This window comes from Echiichthys vipera (assembly GCF_963691815.1).
Source record: "Echiichthys vipera genome assembly, chromosome: 11".
NCBI lineage: Eukaryota > Metazoa > Chordata > Actinopteri > Perciformes > Trachinidae > Echiichthys > Echiichthys vipera.
This window is the reverse complement of record NC_139836.1, coordinates 21,479,479-21,494,020: the sequence shown is the minus strand read 5'-3', so window position 1 is coordinate 21,494,020 and position 14,542 is coordinate 21,479,479. Positions and strand designations below refer to the sequence as shown.

At 41.9% G+C, this 14,542-nt stretch overlaps 1 protein-coding gene across 1 annotated transcript in view; it reads right to left on the bottom strand.

Moving 5' to 3' along the window:
• Positions 1 to 13,715, bottom strand: part of LOC310953642 (ankyrin-3-like) — a gene marked incomplete at its 5' end in the record, with an annotated part of 93,130 nt that extends 79,415 nt beyond the window's left edge. The window contains one exon of the mRNA XM_083922735.1: positions 13,593 to 13,715. Coding sequence (XP_083778861.1) covers positions 13,593 to 13,715 — 123 coding nt within the window. The remainder of the gene's footprint in view (positions 1 to 13,592) is intronic.
• Between the last annotated feature and the right edge of the window lie 827 nt (positions 13,716 to 14,542).

Sequence of the window (14,542 nt, the reverse complement as noted above, 5' to 3'; positions counted from 1 at the left end):
GGGGAGTCAGACTACATTAGTATTTTCTCCACCCCCACATTCACCTTGAAGTGTCTCCTATGTGTAGCATTAACATGTGTAATCACACAAACACAAATTCAGAAGTGTATAGCTAGAATGATTCACGCATAGACACATGCATCCAGAAAACACACACACACACACACACACACACAGACACACGCACACGCATGCACACGCACACACAAATGCACACACACACACACACACAAACAGCATTTGCACACAACATATACCATATTTATACACAGAAACGCACCAACTCACATCTCTACCCCTCCCCAATTCAATCATTCAATCAGCATTATTGGCGTCATGGTAACATTGAATGAAAACAGTTGAATCTTGATTCTGTGATATGCAACTCTTTGCAGCGCGCTCAGTCAGTTGACTGTCACCACAGACTAATCAACACGCTCTGTACGGCCGTTCTTAAAGTTATCACAAAAATGATACAGAAGTCATGCTGACCCTGTGAGAGGAACAACAAGCACAGCTTTTTGTGTTGCTGTCCACTCTGTGTCATTTCTGCTTAGTTCCAACACTACCTCTAATTGGTCACTTCAGCAACTTGTGTTTGTGTGTCCAATGGTTCCTCTGAACGGCTGGAGTGGCCATTTGGCTGTCAGGAGGGATGGTCCCAGAAAAGTTAAAAGTGCACTGTGGGTGTCGAGATGGCTGACACACAGCTGACAGTACCCCAGTCAGCAACACACACACACACACACACACACACACACACACACACACACACACACACACACACACACACACACACACACACACACACACACACACACACACACACACACACACACACACACACACACACACACACACACACACACACACACACACACACACACACACACACAGCAACCTGGTCAGCAGCAACACTAACAACAACCTGACTCATATTGCTGCGTCTCGTTGCATCACATCAAGCCTTCATGCTGACAGAAAGCAAAGCGTGCAATTAGACAGAATTTCATAAAGACAGAGAGAAGGATGTAGTGTGTAAGTTCCTACAGTAACCTGTGGGATTAAACTTTACAATACAGCACTAAGAGTTATGATACCTTTTATTGTGGATCGTCATTTATTTTTTGATGGATCAAATCAAATATAGATTAGTCTATAAAATGCCAGAAAAAAATTGAAATTGCTCCTGGTGATGTCGTCCTATTCCTTGTTTTGTCCAACCAACAAGGGATTCACCGATATGACTTTTTCTATCTCAAAACCAATTCCAATGTCTAAATTCCAGGTACCTGCAGGTGCTGAGTAGCAATCCCAACCAATTGCTCCCTTTTCCCAAAATTTTAAATCTGTAGAACGGATACCTTACTTTGTGGAAGTGATTGTGATAAAATAATATTGTGCACCAGGCAGGGATCGCTGTGTTACTTAACTGTGACCTGACCAAATGAATGTATTGCAAAAACAGTGAATTTTATTATGACAGTGAAAGAAGAAACTGTATTTAAAGTGGACCAGTCACAGCTGGCTGATACGTTGGTACTGTACTACCGATGTAATAAGGTCGGTAGTCCCAAGACGAATCGAAACCTGCATTTGATCCTTTTTGTACCCAGATCTAGAAAAAAATAATATTTGTATGGTTTTGCTTGCATCCAAGCGTTTTTTGATTCAATGCACCGGGTGATTGGCCGATTACCACAGGAGCTACAGCCCATACTGTGGTGAAATATTTGTGTAAATATCATTTGAATGGGGAGAGGTGATGGAGGCATTTTATGAAATTGAACGCTTCCACACACATGATGGGTATCCAATCAAGAAGAAGAAGTACTCTACTGATATCTGAATCACTTTAAGGGTACTGGTGGTGTTATTTTTTAAACAATATCTAGAACTAATTTGGGCGCATCCCCATAACCAACCGTCCGAAACCCAAATGTATACAATTTACAAAAATATAAAATAGAGAAAATCATCAAATCCTCCCATTTGAGAAGCTGAAACCAGCAAATGTTTGGTATTTCTGCTTTATAAATGACTTTTCAATCAAAATTTCAATCAATTTTCAGCAACTGATCAATTAGTAAATGCTTCAGCAAACCTACAACACCAGCATGATGACAAAGAGTAAAAAAATATACTTTACAACAGGTGGCAATTACGTTTTGTTTAACCTCAAAACTTAAATAGTCTACTAAAGGACTCCAGTCCATTTTTGCTCTAAAGTAATGACAACAGACTATGTTGCAGCTGTGGTATTATTATTCACTTCCCTCCAGGTAGGAAACCGGCGGATGGGGGTGGGATTGCACTATCCGTACTACTATAGATTTACTGTATGATGAAATGAGACAGATCACAGATAGAAGGTGGGGTGTCTCTGAGTTCAGCTGAACAAAAATACCCAGACTGAGATTTTCAACGTGGCGATACACAAAATCAAGGGAGCTGGCTAGAAGTTGCTGTAGGGCTTTTCTATTTTCAACATGATGGGTGTTTGTGTAACCAAACAGGGGGGAGAGAACCACAAGAAGAGGCATAAGGAGGGATGAAACTAAAGAGAACATGCTAGCTGTCCGTTCAGTGATGGTGAAGAAGAAGAATTAATCACACGGGGAGAAATTGCCATGACTCAGTTATGTCTAGAGTGCTCATGTGTTGGTAATGAAATGACTGTGTGAGGTGAAAGCTCAAAGCGGATGCAGCAAAGATTAAGTTTCACCCTCATCATCAATACAATAACAGTCATCATCCCTGCTCTAGGTTTAGCATTAGCAGCGTTGCAGTGGTGACAGATCCCTCTTTATTCCAGTAACAGGAGATGCAGGAAACAGGACATCTCTTGGAGATTGCAACTAACAATTACTTTTATTACTGATTACTGATTAATCGAACACTCATGTCTATAAAATGTCAGAGAATAGTAAAAAAGACGTCCTTCACAAATTCTCTACGTCCCAAATGACTCATTTAGGTTGCTTGTTTTTGTCTGACCAACAGTCCAAAACATGAATTCAGTTTAATACTGTATCGAAGAGAAACAAGACAACCAGCCACTATTTACATTTGTGAAGCTAGAACCAGTTAATCTTTTGGAATCTTTGCTTAAAAATGACATGCAGCCTATCCATTAAATTAGTAATTATTTCCAACTAAATGCCCATCACAGTTTCCTATAAAGTCCAAAGTGACGTCCAAAATCCAAATATTCACAGTTTATAGTGAAATATACAGTGTATATTAATCGACTAATCCTTATTAGCCTTTGCTGCTTTTCTTTTTTTACCCATCACATCTTCTTCATTGTCTTGACCTTTACCTTGGATTTGAACTTTTACTTTACAACTCCTCTCCTCTCCTCTCTTTTCCTCTCCTCTCCTCTCCTCTGTTTTGCCCTTGCTGAACAGTATTGGTGATGGCTTTCTGGCAGGAGCTGTGGGCTCGGAGGGCACCTCGAGCCAGAGCACAGCATTATTCTTGAATACCTGTTCTACCCTGGGGGTAAACTCAAATCACAACATGTACAGACAATGTCCCTTGTAGCACCGAATCCTTTATGGTTATGAATTGTTATTCAGTTCTTGATAAAAAAAAGTCAGTGAATCCAGTGTAATAACAAATCCAATACAAAAAGCAATGACATACGATTATCCCCCAAAGGCGAAAAAATAATAGTAGGTCGTCTGATGTAACTATTGTTCAAGTCCCCCCCGACTGATTAGTGCCCTTAAAACTAACATTTGCTGTGCTACACCATACGCTTTCGAATTACACTTTACATCAACAGACTGGGGTGAAACACAAGCTCTGTGTTTAGTTTAGTTTAGTTAGGGGTATAGGCATGATATAAATCACCACCTTGCTCTGTTCCCAGTGCCATCCTTGAATTTTATACCGAGTACAATTTGATAGTACGAACCACGGCAGGAAACCTCTCTGACCTTCCTGAATCTACCGCACAGTAAGTAAGCCAGGTTGTGCTTCAAGTCATCTTTCAGAGAGGAGAGTCTTCATGGGGAGGACAAAATACACTTCTATCCCACATTATGCTGTGTGTTCACTGATAACAGAGTCCAAACATGTTTGGCAAAGCTGCTGGTGAATAATTCAGTATTGAGTGTTAAGCTGACAGAATGCTTTGCTTCTAGTCTGGCTGTCCACACAACTGCTAGCAAAAACACAAGAAAAGCAGCCAAGGAGCTCTCTGGAGTCTGTGTGCCTGTGTGTATAATGTTCCACTGTCTAAAGGTCTGTCTTTCCAGTGATCTGACACATAACAAGCTGAGTAAAAGAATACCAATCCCACCTTGGAGCTACAATCAACCTTTCCCCATCAGCCGCCATTATACTGGATTACCGCGTCTTGCACAGCCTAGCCAGCAGATGACAAAAGCGATCATTTCACTCTGTGTTTTACCTCCCCCTATACTGCACAGTACACCCAGGGCCACACACTGTGAACAGTGAACAGCATTTCCATGCTAAGATTACACTGCAATAAAGACCGCAACCTTTTCACACTAAATTACCTCCTTTAAGGTGCAATGAAGTCTTTCCCTGGGGCCACAAGCAAAACTACAGTCTATATGTTGTGAGAAAGTGGTGTTAAGAGCCAGTGTTGTAGCTAAGTTTATCAGGAGGTTTAATCAGAGGGTAATACTGTACACATTTTGGAAAAGAAGAAATGCAGCATGTAAGAACCATAACAGCTTAAAAAGAACAAGAGGACAGAGGTATGGGTGGATTGATGAAGTCTCCACATGCTTAATCTAAAACAACAAACACAATCAGGTTGGAGCACGTTCAGACAGAAGAGTGCTTCCGTATTTGGGAGTTGGTTGGATGAGATAGAGGAGCCGGGGGTGGGGTTTTTTGTGTTCCCAAGGGAGCCCTGCATACAAACCTCCCCACCCTTTCTTTTGCTCTCCCTCTCTCCGTCCTTCCCTCTCCCTGCCCCCATGCGAGAGCTAACTGTGAAGAGGTGTGATTACCATCGATCTGTCCTAACACAGCCCATTCCCTCCGCTCTGGAGTCTCTGAGCTCCGCCACAAGGCCAGAACCACACGCTCCTGCCTTTGCCCAGGGACAGAGGCAGTGGGTGACGGAGATAGTAACTATGAAATCTGAGACATGATATTACGCAAATATTGACTTTCAATCCTGTTGAACAAATTTGGGTGTTTTTAAAAATATATATATTTCTAGGGTCTAATCCAAAGTGGAGTCAGACTACAAAATTGATGACCATGCGATTCAAGTTATCGCTGCACGTGGTGGTGGAGTGGCAGGTGGTTAAGTGGAGGACAGGGAGACGGCGTTGTGGTGGAAGTCGAGGTGGGGGCGAGCAAATGAAAGTAATTATCAAGCTGTACAGACTTGAGTCCCAAGGGTCAGCAGAGTGGTGTGTATGTGTGTTTGAGTGTGTGTCTGTATGAGAAAGAGAGAGAGAGAGAGAGAGAGAGAGAGAGAGAGAGAGAATGAGCAAGAAGGCACCATTTCAATAGAATAAGCTTTATCTGTAAGTGTATGAGAAGCACCTGCCATATATGCATAAACACACACACACACACACACACACACACACACACACACACACACACACACACACACACACACACGCCTGTGACGCACCATTTGGCGTGTTAAAGAGCCTGATGGAAGAGGTCTGGCATTGATGCACAGTAGGGGATTAATGAGAGTAGGAGTGGGGGCGTTGTCTCACTCACACACACTAACACACACACTCGCACATGCACACTGCTGCTTTGGTGCACATTAAGTCATGAATGACCCTAAGACTTGTGCATTAAATGGAAAGGAAAAAAGAAAGAATCTGTAGGTCAGGCTTTTAAAGTACAATTAGGCGTAACAGGTGAAAGAGAGGGAGGGCTAATCATTCAATGTCAGACTGTGTGCGTACATGTTTGAGTGCATGACAGACCTCTTCCTCTGCTGCCTTTCAAACACCAATCCCGGCGTAGCCTGACATCCAGTTTTCTATTATTGTCTCTTTTCTCTTCTTCCCTGTTTTCAGAAAGTCACCTTTTCCCCTTTCTCCTTTCAGTATCTCCTCCACACATGCTCCCCTCTTGGCCTCTCTCTCTCTCTTCCTCTGTCCTTGCCTCATCAAGTCTCTGCTCCCTTATCACGTCCTCTGTCCTACTCCTCCGTCTTTGGTCTCTCCCTCCTCCCGCTTACATACCATTCAGCTCTGTAATCACATCATTAAGCAGAATTACTGTATCTTTAACTACGTGTGAATAATCTCACGGTGAGCTGCACTTACTGCGCTAAACTCCTTTTCCGTCTCACTCCCCCTTGAGCATCAGAGGTGAGATGGTCCTATTTAAATGAGATGACTGATGGAGAGGAGACTCTGGTATACTTGTTCAGAGAGCTACAGTATAAATTGCTACACTTGCACAACAGCTACACAGGGAATGGTTCTTTCCATCATCAGCTCCTGACTGTCCACTCATTTGGCTACTATATGATGAACTATAATACAATAATTACATATATATACTATAATTCAAGTGAGTTAAACTGAAGAATCAGAGTTGTACATCTGACGCCACAAGAATTGTGTTGCATTATTATACATCTCATTTGCAAAGCAGCAGAATACACAACAATAACTGTGTTAACATTCATATTATATTCTCTGTTCATGTAGTCGTAAGCTACAGTATATTGTTTGTGTGCTTACAGTGCTGCAATTAACAGTTATTTTCTTTGCTGATAAATTTGCCACTTATTTCGTCGATTAATCACTTGGTTCATAAAATGTCACTAATTTCTTAATCCCAAATTGGCATCAGCATATTACTTGTTTTGTCAGTACAACACTAAAAAACCTTTAAATATTCAGTTTACTATCACATCAGACAAAGAAACCCTCACAACTGAGAAGCTGAAATAACAGAAAGTTTGATATTAATACCACAATATATAATTTCAGATAATGTTTCTGTTCAGCTCTAGATGCAGCGATTCTGTCAATAAGTCTCAAATAGCACATGCCAATTAAGCCTAACAATCACACATATGTAAACTCATCAAATGTAGAACACAAGCTTTCACATGCTAATTACATTCTATAGGAATATGGGACGCATACACACGTGAATAGTGATAAGACACACCAAGAAAAACAAGCATTTCACATATGATGAATTCACATATAGAGCCATATTTCGTCAGTTTCCGACATGAGAAATGTTAAATTGTATCATATAACACATTTCTAATGTCGCTACTGTCCACTGTATCTCCATATTTGGAATTTTTCATGAAGACTGAAGGATTAAATGCTCCTTTATGGGTTGAGATAATTCCCCTACAGTATGTCTTAGACTAATATAAAAACCCATTGAATAAGCTGCATTTTCTGTAGCTTTATGAAATTATCCTATTTAAAAACAGCCATCAATGAGCAATGAAAATACCTCAAATTACATGTTATTATGTGAAATCACATCTAGTTGTTGCACATAGGACACCACTTCATCAGAGCGAGCGAGGGATGAAGAGGGAAGCGGGAGGGTGCACGTGGATTTGAAGAGCGGCAAGAAAGACGCCATTCACCTTCAAATGACCTTTAGGCTTACGATCATGCTCTCTCCTCTCTCTGTCCTTCCCTCTCTACAGTAATTCTCTCCATTTCTTATCTCTCACTCTCTCCTCTCTTTCACACACACTCTCGCTCTCTCTCCATCTATTAGTCCTTATCTCTTCCTTTTTCTTTCTACTTCTATCTTTTCCTCTCACAGCTTCTCTCTCTGTCTCTTTAATGTACACATACTCTTTATCCAGCGCCCACGTGACTGGTAAAAGGATGTCAAAATGTAGCGTTGAACACACAGTTAATCGCCTGATGCATAAAAAAAGACTGACAGATGAACCAGACTGGGAACCACAACTAGACAACATGGATTTTTTTTCCCCAGTGGTAGGACAAACAAATCCCCACATAGACAGGTTTCCTGTTACGAAGGCTCCCTAAGAAATCCCCTTACACACGTACACACACAATCCCCCTGCAGTAGCTCTCAGTGAGGACCCTTGAAGTGCTGGATCAATAATTAGAACAATCCTTATTACACGCTCTCATTTCTCCTTAGAGACTGAAGCTAATGTAGAACAATAGCAGCAGCATACAGTAGAGTGACGAACTGTGTCATGCATTGGAGGATCCTGCAGCTTTCAGGCCATGTCTAATACAAGTGGGGATTAAAATGGACTGATTCAATTGTGCTGTGTATATGTATGTTTGGATAATGTGATACAGCCACATAACAGGAAATGTCAAGATTTAGGTTTGATCCGCGTGACAGAAAACATCCCCATCATTATCAGTGAACCTCAACTGATTGTTGTTTTTTTTTTACATAAATAACTGTTGTCTTGTTTTGTAAATGCATATTTGATACTCATGGCCAGAGTTACTGTTAACTCGTTAACATTGTGTCTCCTGTGACTGTGCGTTTCGCTAGTGGACGCTGTTGATGTGAAGCAGCAGCAGAAGGAAATGTTTGGTTTGCACTAACAGTAACTTAAAACAGCACAAATACGGTGTACGGTGCGATTCATGCTGCATTGTTTCTGTGAATCTCTTGTGCTTAGGTAGGCAGCACAGGAATGGCGAACTCCACAACCACCAGCAAAATCTACTATAAAGAGATGTAATAATTAGTGAATTTGAATACACTGAATAGCTACTGTAGAAACAATGCAGACCAAAATATCTTTTCATGAAAAACTCAAGGATGATAATCTTAAAAGATTAGTGTACATTTTTTTCTGGCCATTCAAAGATCCCATCCGACCATGCTTTCAGTGTAAGTGACGTTTGTGCAAAAATGTATTTGAAAGCCAATCTGATACATCTTCCGAAGTTACAGTCTATTGAATATAAAATGGCGTCTTTGTGCTTCCACAGACCTTTTGCATAACAATTGCTGTAACTTTGGGAGATAAAAACTTGATATGATTACTGCAACTTAAGATAAAAGTCTCAAATTTCAAAAAAGGCAGTGAAAAAGAGAATTAATGGGTTTTAATATCTCTGCACGTTTGCCAAAATTACTACTACAAACTCGACAAAAGCCTCTGAGTTGATTACCTAACTACCTAAATTTCACATAGCATATCACTACCAAGTAAATAAGAATGCCATATACGCTCCATCAATTTTCATTATTTCCACAAACGGAAGCTTGGCAGCCACCTCAAAGTTGCGCTCAACGGCTGGTGGCCATCTTGATGGTGAAAACATTTTGTAATACTGGGAGGAGTTCCCAATGCCAATGCAATTAGCTAAGGCATGCTTGAGTGCCGAATTCATTAACCTCCATCTTTTATGGGCTGGTGGGGAGGGGATGTAGTGGGGGGAAGGTGGAGAGGAGCAACACGCGTGCGGCTTTGTTTCAGCAAAAGCAGAGAGTGAGTGGAGAGAATTGAAGGAATGAATGAGACAGAAAGAGAAGAAATATAGTAGAGGTATACATAAGGTATATATACAGTATATATATCTATATATATATAGATATATATATCTATATATATTATATTATGTTTCCTCCCGTCCTGTCTGCCTACAGCCTGATAGCTCTTTTCCCCACGGTTTACTTTTCCTCTTAGGGCCAGGCAGAAACTTGCCTTCCCGTTGTTGCCATGGGCTTGCTCTGAAGGGAGCATGGGGCTGAAATCCAATTTTGAACACCGAGCCATTCGCCTTCCAGCAGTCATTTCAAAGTCTTGCTTTAGATTCACTACTGTGATCTGGATACAGACCTCTAATGAACAGTGATGGTGGCGATAAATGATGATGACATTCACCACTGATGAGCAGAACGTGCCACTGATCTTTGGAATCGATAATGAAGGCTATCAAATATCACTTTACAAGTTGTTTTATTCAGCAGTCAAGACACAGGTGCCCAAAAGCTAGGAAACAGAAATTTCTAGAATGATAAAACACTATCAGATTTAACTGTAGAATAAAAAGCAAACACATGATCCATATAAGCCCTATGTGAGAAACAATAGATGCTGTAACGACACACATGCTGTGTACTAGAATGGTGTGTAAAACTGGGATGCTTTTCTATGCTTTACTTATCTCTCGCTCTCTCTGTCTCTCTCTCAGGGAATCCATCGGGGGCTCCTGGCTCTAGATAATGTCATTAGAAGTAAAGCAGCTTTGGGTTTCCCGTTCAGATGACCACTGTGGCTACCGAATTTCCACTGACTCTCTGAATAACTCTCTAACAAGACATAAAAATTAATTCCAGCATACATAAAAACACACACACATGAACATACACAGAGGTGTACGGATTATTTCTCTCTCAGGTTAACACACCACAATTCCCAGCATGCTTTTTGTAGGGATTTTATCTCTCTCCGTGCTGCTTTCCTAAAGATACACACTACAAATAAGCGCACGCACTACACCAAGTTGTTTTGTTAAGCAGCTGCAGCAGGGATCCCTCCCCAGACACCCTGGACTCCATTAGGCACTGAACTGAGTGTGGTCTGATAAAAGAAGCAGCAAACTCTTTCTCATCTCCCTCACATGCACTTTGTTTATCTATTTCTGCACTTTGATAGTTACCATGGCAGGAATGAATGAAGTTCATCACAGTATATTTTAAGTTAAGTCGCATTACTGAAGGGCATTCTAGATATGTTTACATCTTACATTAACTTGGACTCTCAAGACTCTCACATATACAAGCATTCTCTACAATATGTTACCTGCTCTCTCATCTAAATATAGTGTTTGTTCTGGTGTGAAAGGAGTGAGTCTGTTTGTGGCACAATGTGGACCACAATGACCACGTCCGTTTAACTACAAGACAGAAATAAAAGGTTTGATGAAATAGGAGGGAAACTTGACCATATAACCTATGACTGTAATGTCGTTTTATCTCGTTTTAAGTCTTGTGTTTGTTATGTTTCTCTTGACTCTCTTCATGCAAACCATTCGCTGAGGTGGTTGCTTGGATGCATTTGACCACATATCTTTTGTACTGAAAAAGCGAATGTGCCCTGAAGCATCCCTGACAAGGGATGTAACTGGAAAATACATCACCAAAACAGGACGTGGTGGTTTTTTTTTGTCAAACACTGCGCCAACGCTCTATAATTTCACGATTTAACGACAAAATGCTCGAAAGTGGTACCGGACGTCCATCGTTTTTGCCCTATGGAAGGCGATGTGTTGTATTCTGCTGACAACAATATGTCCAGCTCTAATGAAATAACCTCTAACATGACTACAGAGTGTGAATGTAATACTGTAACTGTGCGGGGCCCTTTAACCTTCTAGCGGAAGGGACGTAGACAGTAACAAAATCCGAACACAAGTGGTCAGCTGGAGATGCCTTATAGACGGTGATGTGTCCTGGCTATCCACTTGTATTCAGACCACGGAAACACATTTTAAAAGCCAGAGCAAACAGGGCCTATGACTCTGACACGACTCAGTCAGTTCCTATCTACTGTATAGTGGGACACAGTGAGAGTTGGAAGGCCACCAACAGGGGTAAACAGCGCACGCGGAAGGGCAGCCAAGGAATAAATCCACTTCTGTGTATCTGTATGTGTGTGGGGAAAGAGAGTGACAAACAACGATGGCTTAAAGTTCCCCCCCCCCCCCCCCCCCCCCAAGTAAACGACTGACAAACAAATTAACTTTAGGGTTTGACACTGTTTTGTGATCATTAAAAGGTAGCAGCATGAGCCAAATAAACGCTAATAATTTAAAAAAAAAGTCAAAGAAAGATGTGAGAATGGATGGAGAGTGAAGGGAATGAGGGAGAGAAGAGTAGATTTGTGTGAGGACAGAGGAAAGGTAGCAGGACAGGCTGAGGTGAGAAGGGAAAGTTTATTATCCTCCTGGATGGTGCTGAGCAGAATCCAATCAATACAGCCCTCTCCTCTCCTCATCATCTCTGTCTCCTGTTCTCTTCTATGAAACATGACCCTTCATGAGGACTATAAACCTCCTATACAGATCAGCATCTCACACACACATCATTTTTACACACATGCACACAAACAAAGACGGAAGGAGAAAGTACTGTAGACTTATCGGCATGTATACAGATTTAAAACTTGACTGTGTAGAGAAGAAGATCCATAAATTCACCTGACCTTATGAATCTTTTTTTGGTTTCGCAAAGATTAGGCCTTGATAGCTGGCTTCTTGTGTATGCAGAGGTCAAATAACGTTGCCAGCAGCATAATTCAAAACCAGGCACCCATGGGCGCAAAGTTAAGTAAATGTCACCGTTATTGAATAGATCTCTCATGGTCAAATCTCCCCACACTTAAGACGCAGAATACTTTCTCTAAACACTTATAGTCCAGACAATGGAGTACTCACACACAACTGTAGACAGACATCAAGCAAACCTGTGCTTTTGATCTTGTTTCCATTAGCAGTATCTTATGATTTGCTATAATCCAAATAACAGCTTTTTTTGCAGTTTTTTTTTTGTTTCTCCCTGTGGTGTCCAAAATAAACAGCTGACAGTGAAACAGCTGACATGTAAGAGAGGAGGAAGAAGAGCGTCTCGAGACCCACGTGCATTTCAGTTCCTCCTCCATCATATGAAAAGCTTTGTCATCAATAAATCACTCATGTATGCATTATACATGGCTGTCTGTGCATCCAAGCACACACACAGACACACACATGCAACAAGCCACAAAAACCCACTAAAGCACTCACACATTTCCAAAACCATGATCAAGTGAAAAGAGTGTTTTTGCATCTGTGGCCTGTGTTTGTCCCATTTTATAACATGTGTTCTTATTTGTCATTGTAATAACAAATACAAACACGACCTCACACTCTTCTAAACTCCCAGCATTCATCTTCTATCATCTAACAAACTGTGTCAGGCACGGGACAATCATATAATGATAATAACGATCTCATTCAAACATGGGAGAATGCGCACATGTATAAGTAACACCTGTGTGACGTAGTTTTACTGAATAGACGGACAATAGCAGGAAACTGTGAAAGTGAGTCAAGAAGACAAAAGCCTCCATGTGACCGTACAGCATTTGTCTCATCTAGAGATGGGTAGCTCCAGTATCAGATCCTCACGCACAGACAGGTCAAACTATTTTTGACTTTTAGTTATCTCGTGTACTGTATGTAGACATTTTACGCAAACACCTCACATGCATACCAACAATTGAAACCCAGACTCGGACAAGAAGAAAAAAAAGGAATAGGAACACCATCTCACACACACACACACACCCACACACCCACACACACACAGTCAGCAGACAAGGTCAAGGATGCTCTTTAAAATGGACTAGTGTCAACTAAAAACAGACTTCACGTGTGTCTTGATTTATGCGCAGGTATGAACATGAATGTACGTATGTGTGACGAGGCAACCTCCAAGCCCAGTTGATCTGGAGAGTCAAGCTGAGAGAGATGTAGCGCACACACACACACACACACACAGACACACACACATAGAGTCATGCTCCAACGATGCTGGCGGAGCAGAGCAGATGAAGGCACCAGCCAAACCAGCCAGACCTCGTCTGTTACCTTTCTCTTTTGTTCCCGGGACGCTGCTCTCCTGCTCTTCCTCCGCTTCTCCTTCTCGTCCTCTAACGCATTCACATCCACTTCCCCCCGATTCTTCTTCAATTGGGAGGCCGCGTGAGCCATGATAGGCAATAAAAAAATGTAGAAGCACCACACACTACACACGCGTGCCTCACCTGAAATCCCAGAGAAGTTCAGGGGCTGTAATTGACAAAACCGGGATCTCAGAGGAAAAAATCGGGGTAGAAAAGGAAAGGGGGGGAAAGGGAAGAAAAATGCCCTCCTTGAAAAGGAGAATGGAGAAGAGTAGGGTATCTTTTACATTTGTATGTATATCCTGTGTGTCCTTTCTTTTGGTTGTTGCTCTGCCCTGGTCTGGTCTGCTCCCTCTCTCTCTCTTTTTTAAGTGATGGAAAGACAGGAGAGAAGAGACAGCAGCTTCTCCTCCTCCTCCTTGTGTGTCATCCGCTGGCGCAGTGTGAGAGGAGCGCGTCCAGGAGAGGTGAGGACAAATCGGATGGAGAGAAGAGAGACACAAGCATCACCAGCACAGAGGTGGAGGGAGGGAGGAGAGAGAGAATGGAGGGGGAGGAAGGGAGGGGGAACGGTTACTATGGCAGCCACGCTCTGTTTCTGTATGTCCTCTTAAATGTTTCTCTCTCTCTTCCTCTTTCTCTCTGCTCTGGTCCCTTCTGCTGTACCTTGCCTGGTTCTTCACCATGCAGACGTGTGTGTGGTTGTTAATGCGTATGTGTGTGTAAGAGAGAGATACCGTGTGAGAAATAACTGTGTGGGTAAGAGAGGGGGTGTGAGTGCATGAATGAAGCAAAGGCACCGGTTAGGAAGCAAAAGGAAATGAGTGTGTGTGTGTGTGTTTGTATACCCCCCACCTATCTACTATCACGCACACATACACAGAAACACACCATACCAGCTGGAGGTGTCAGAGT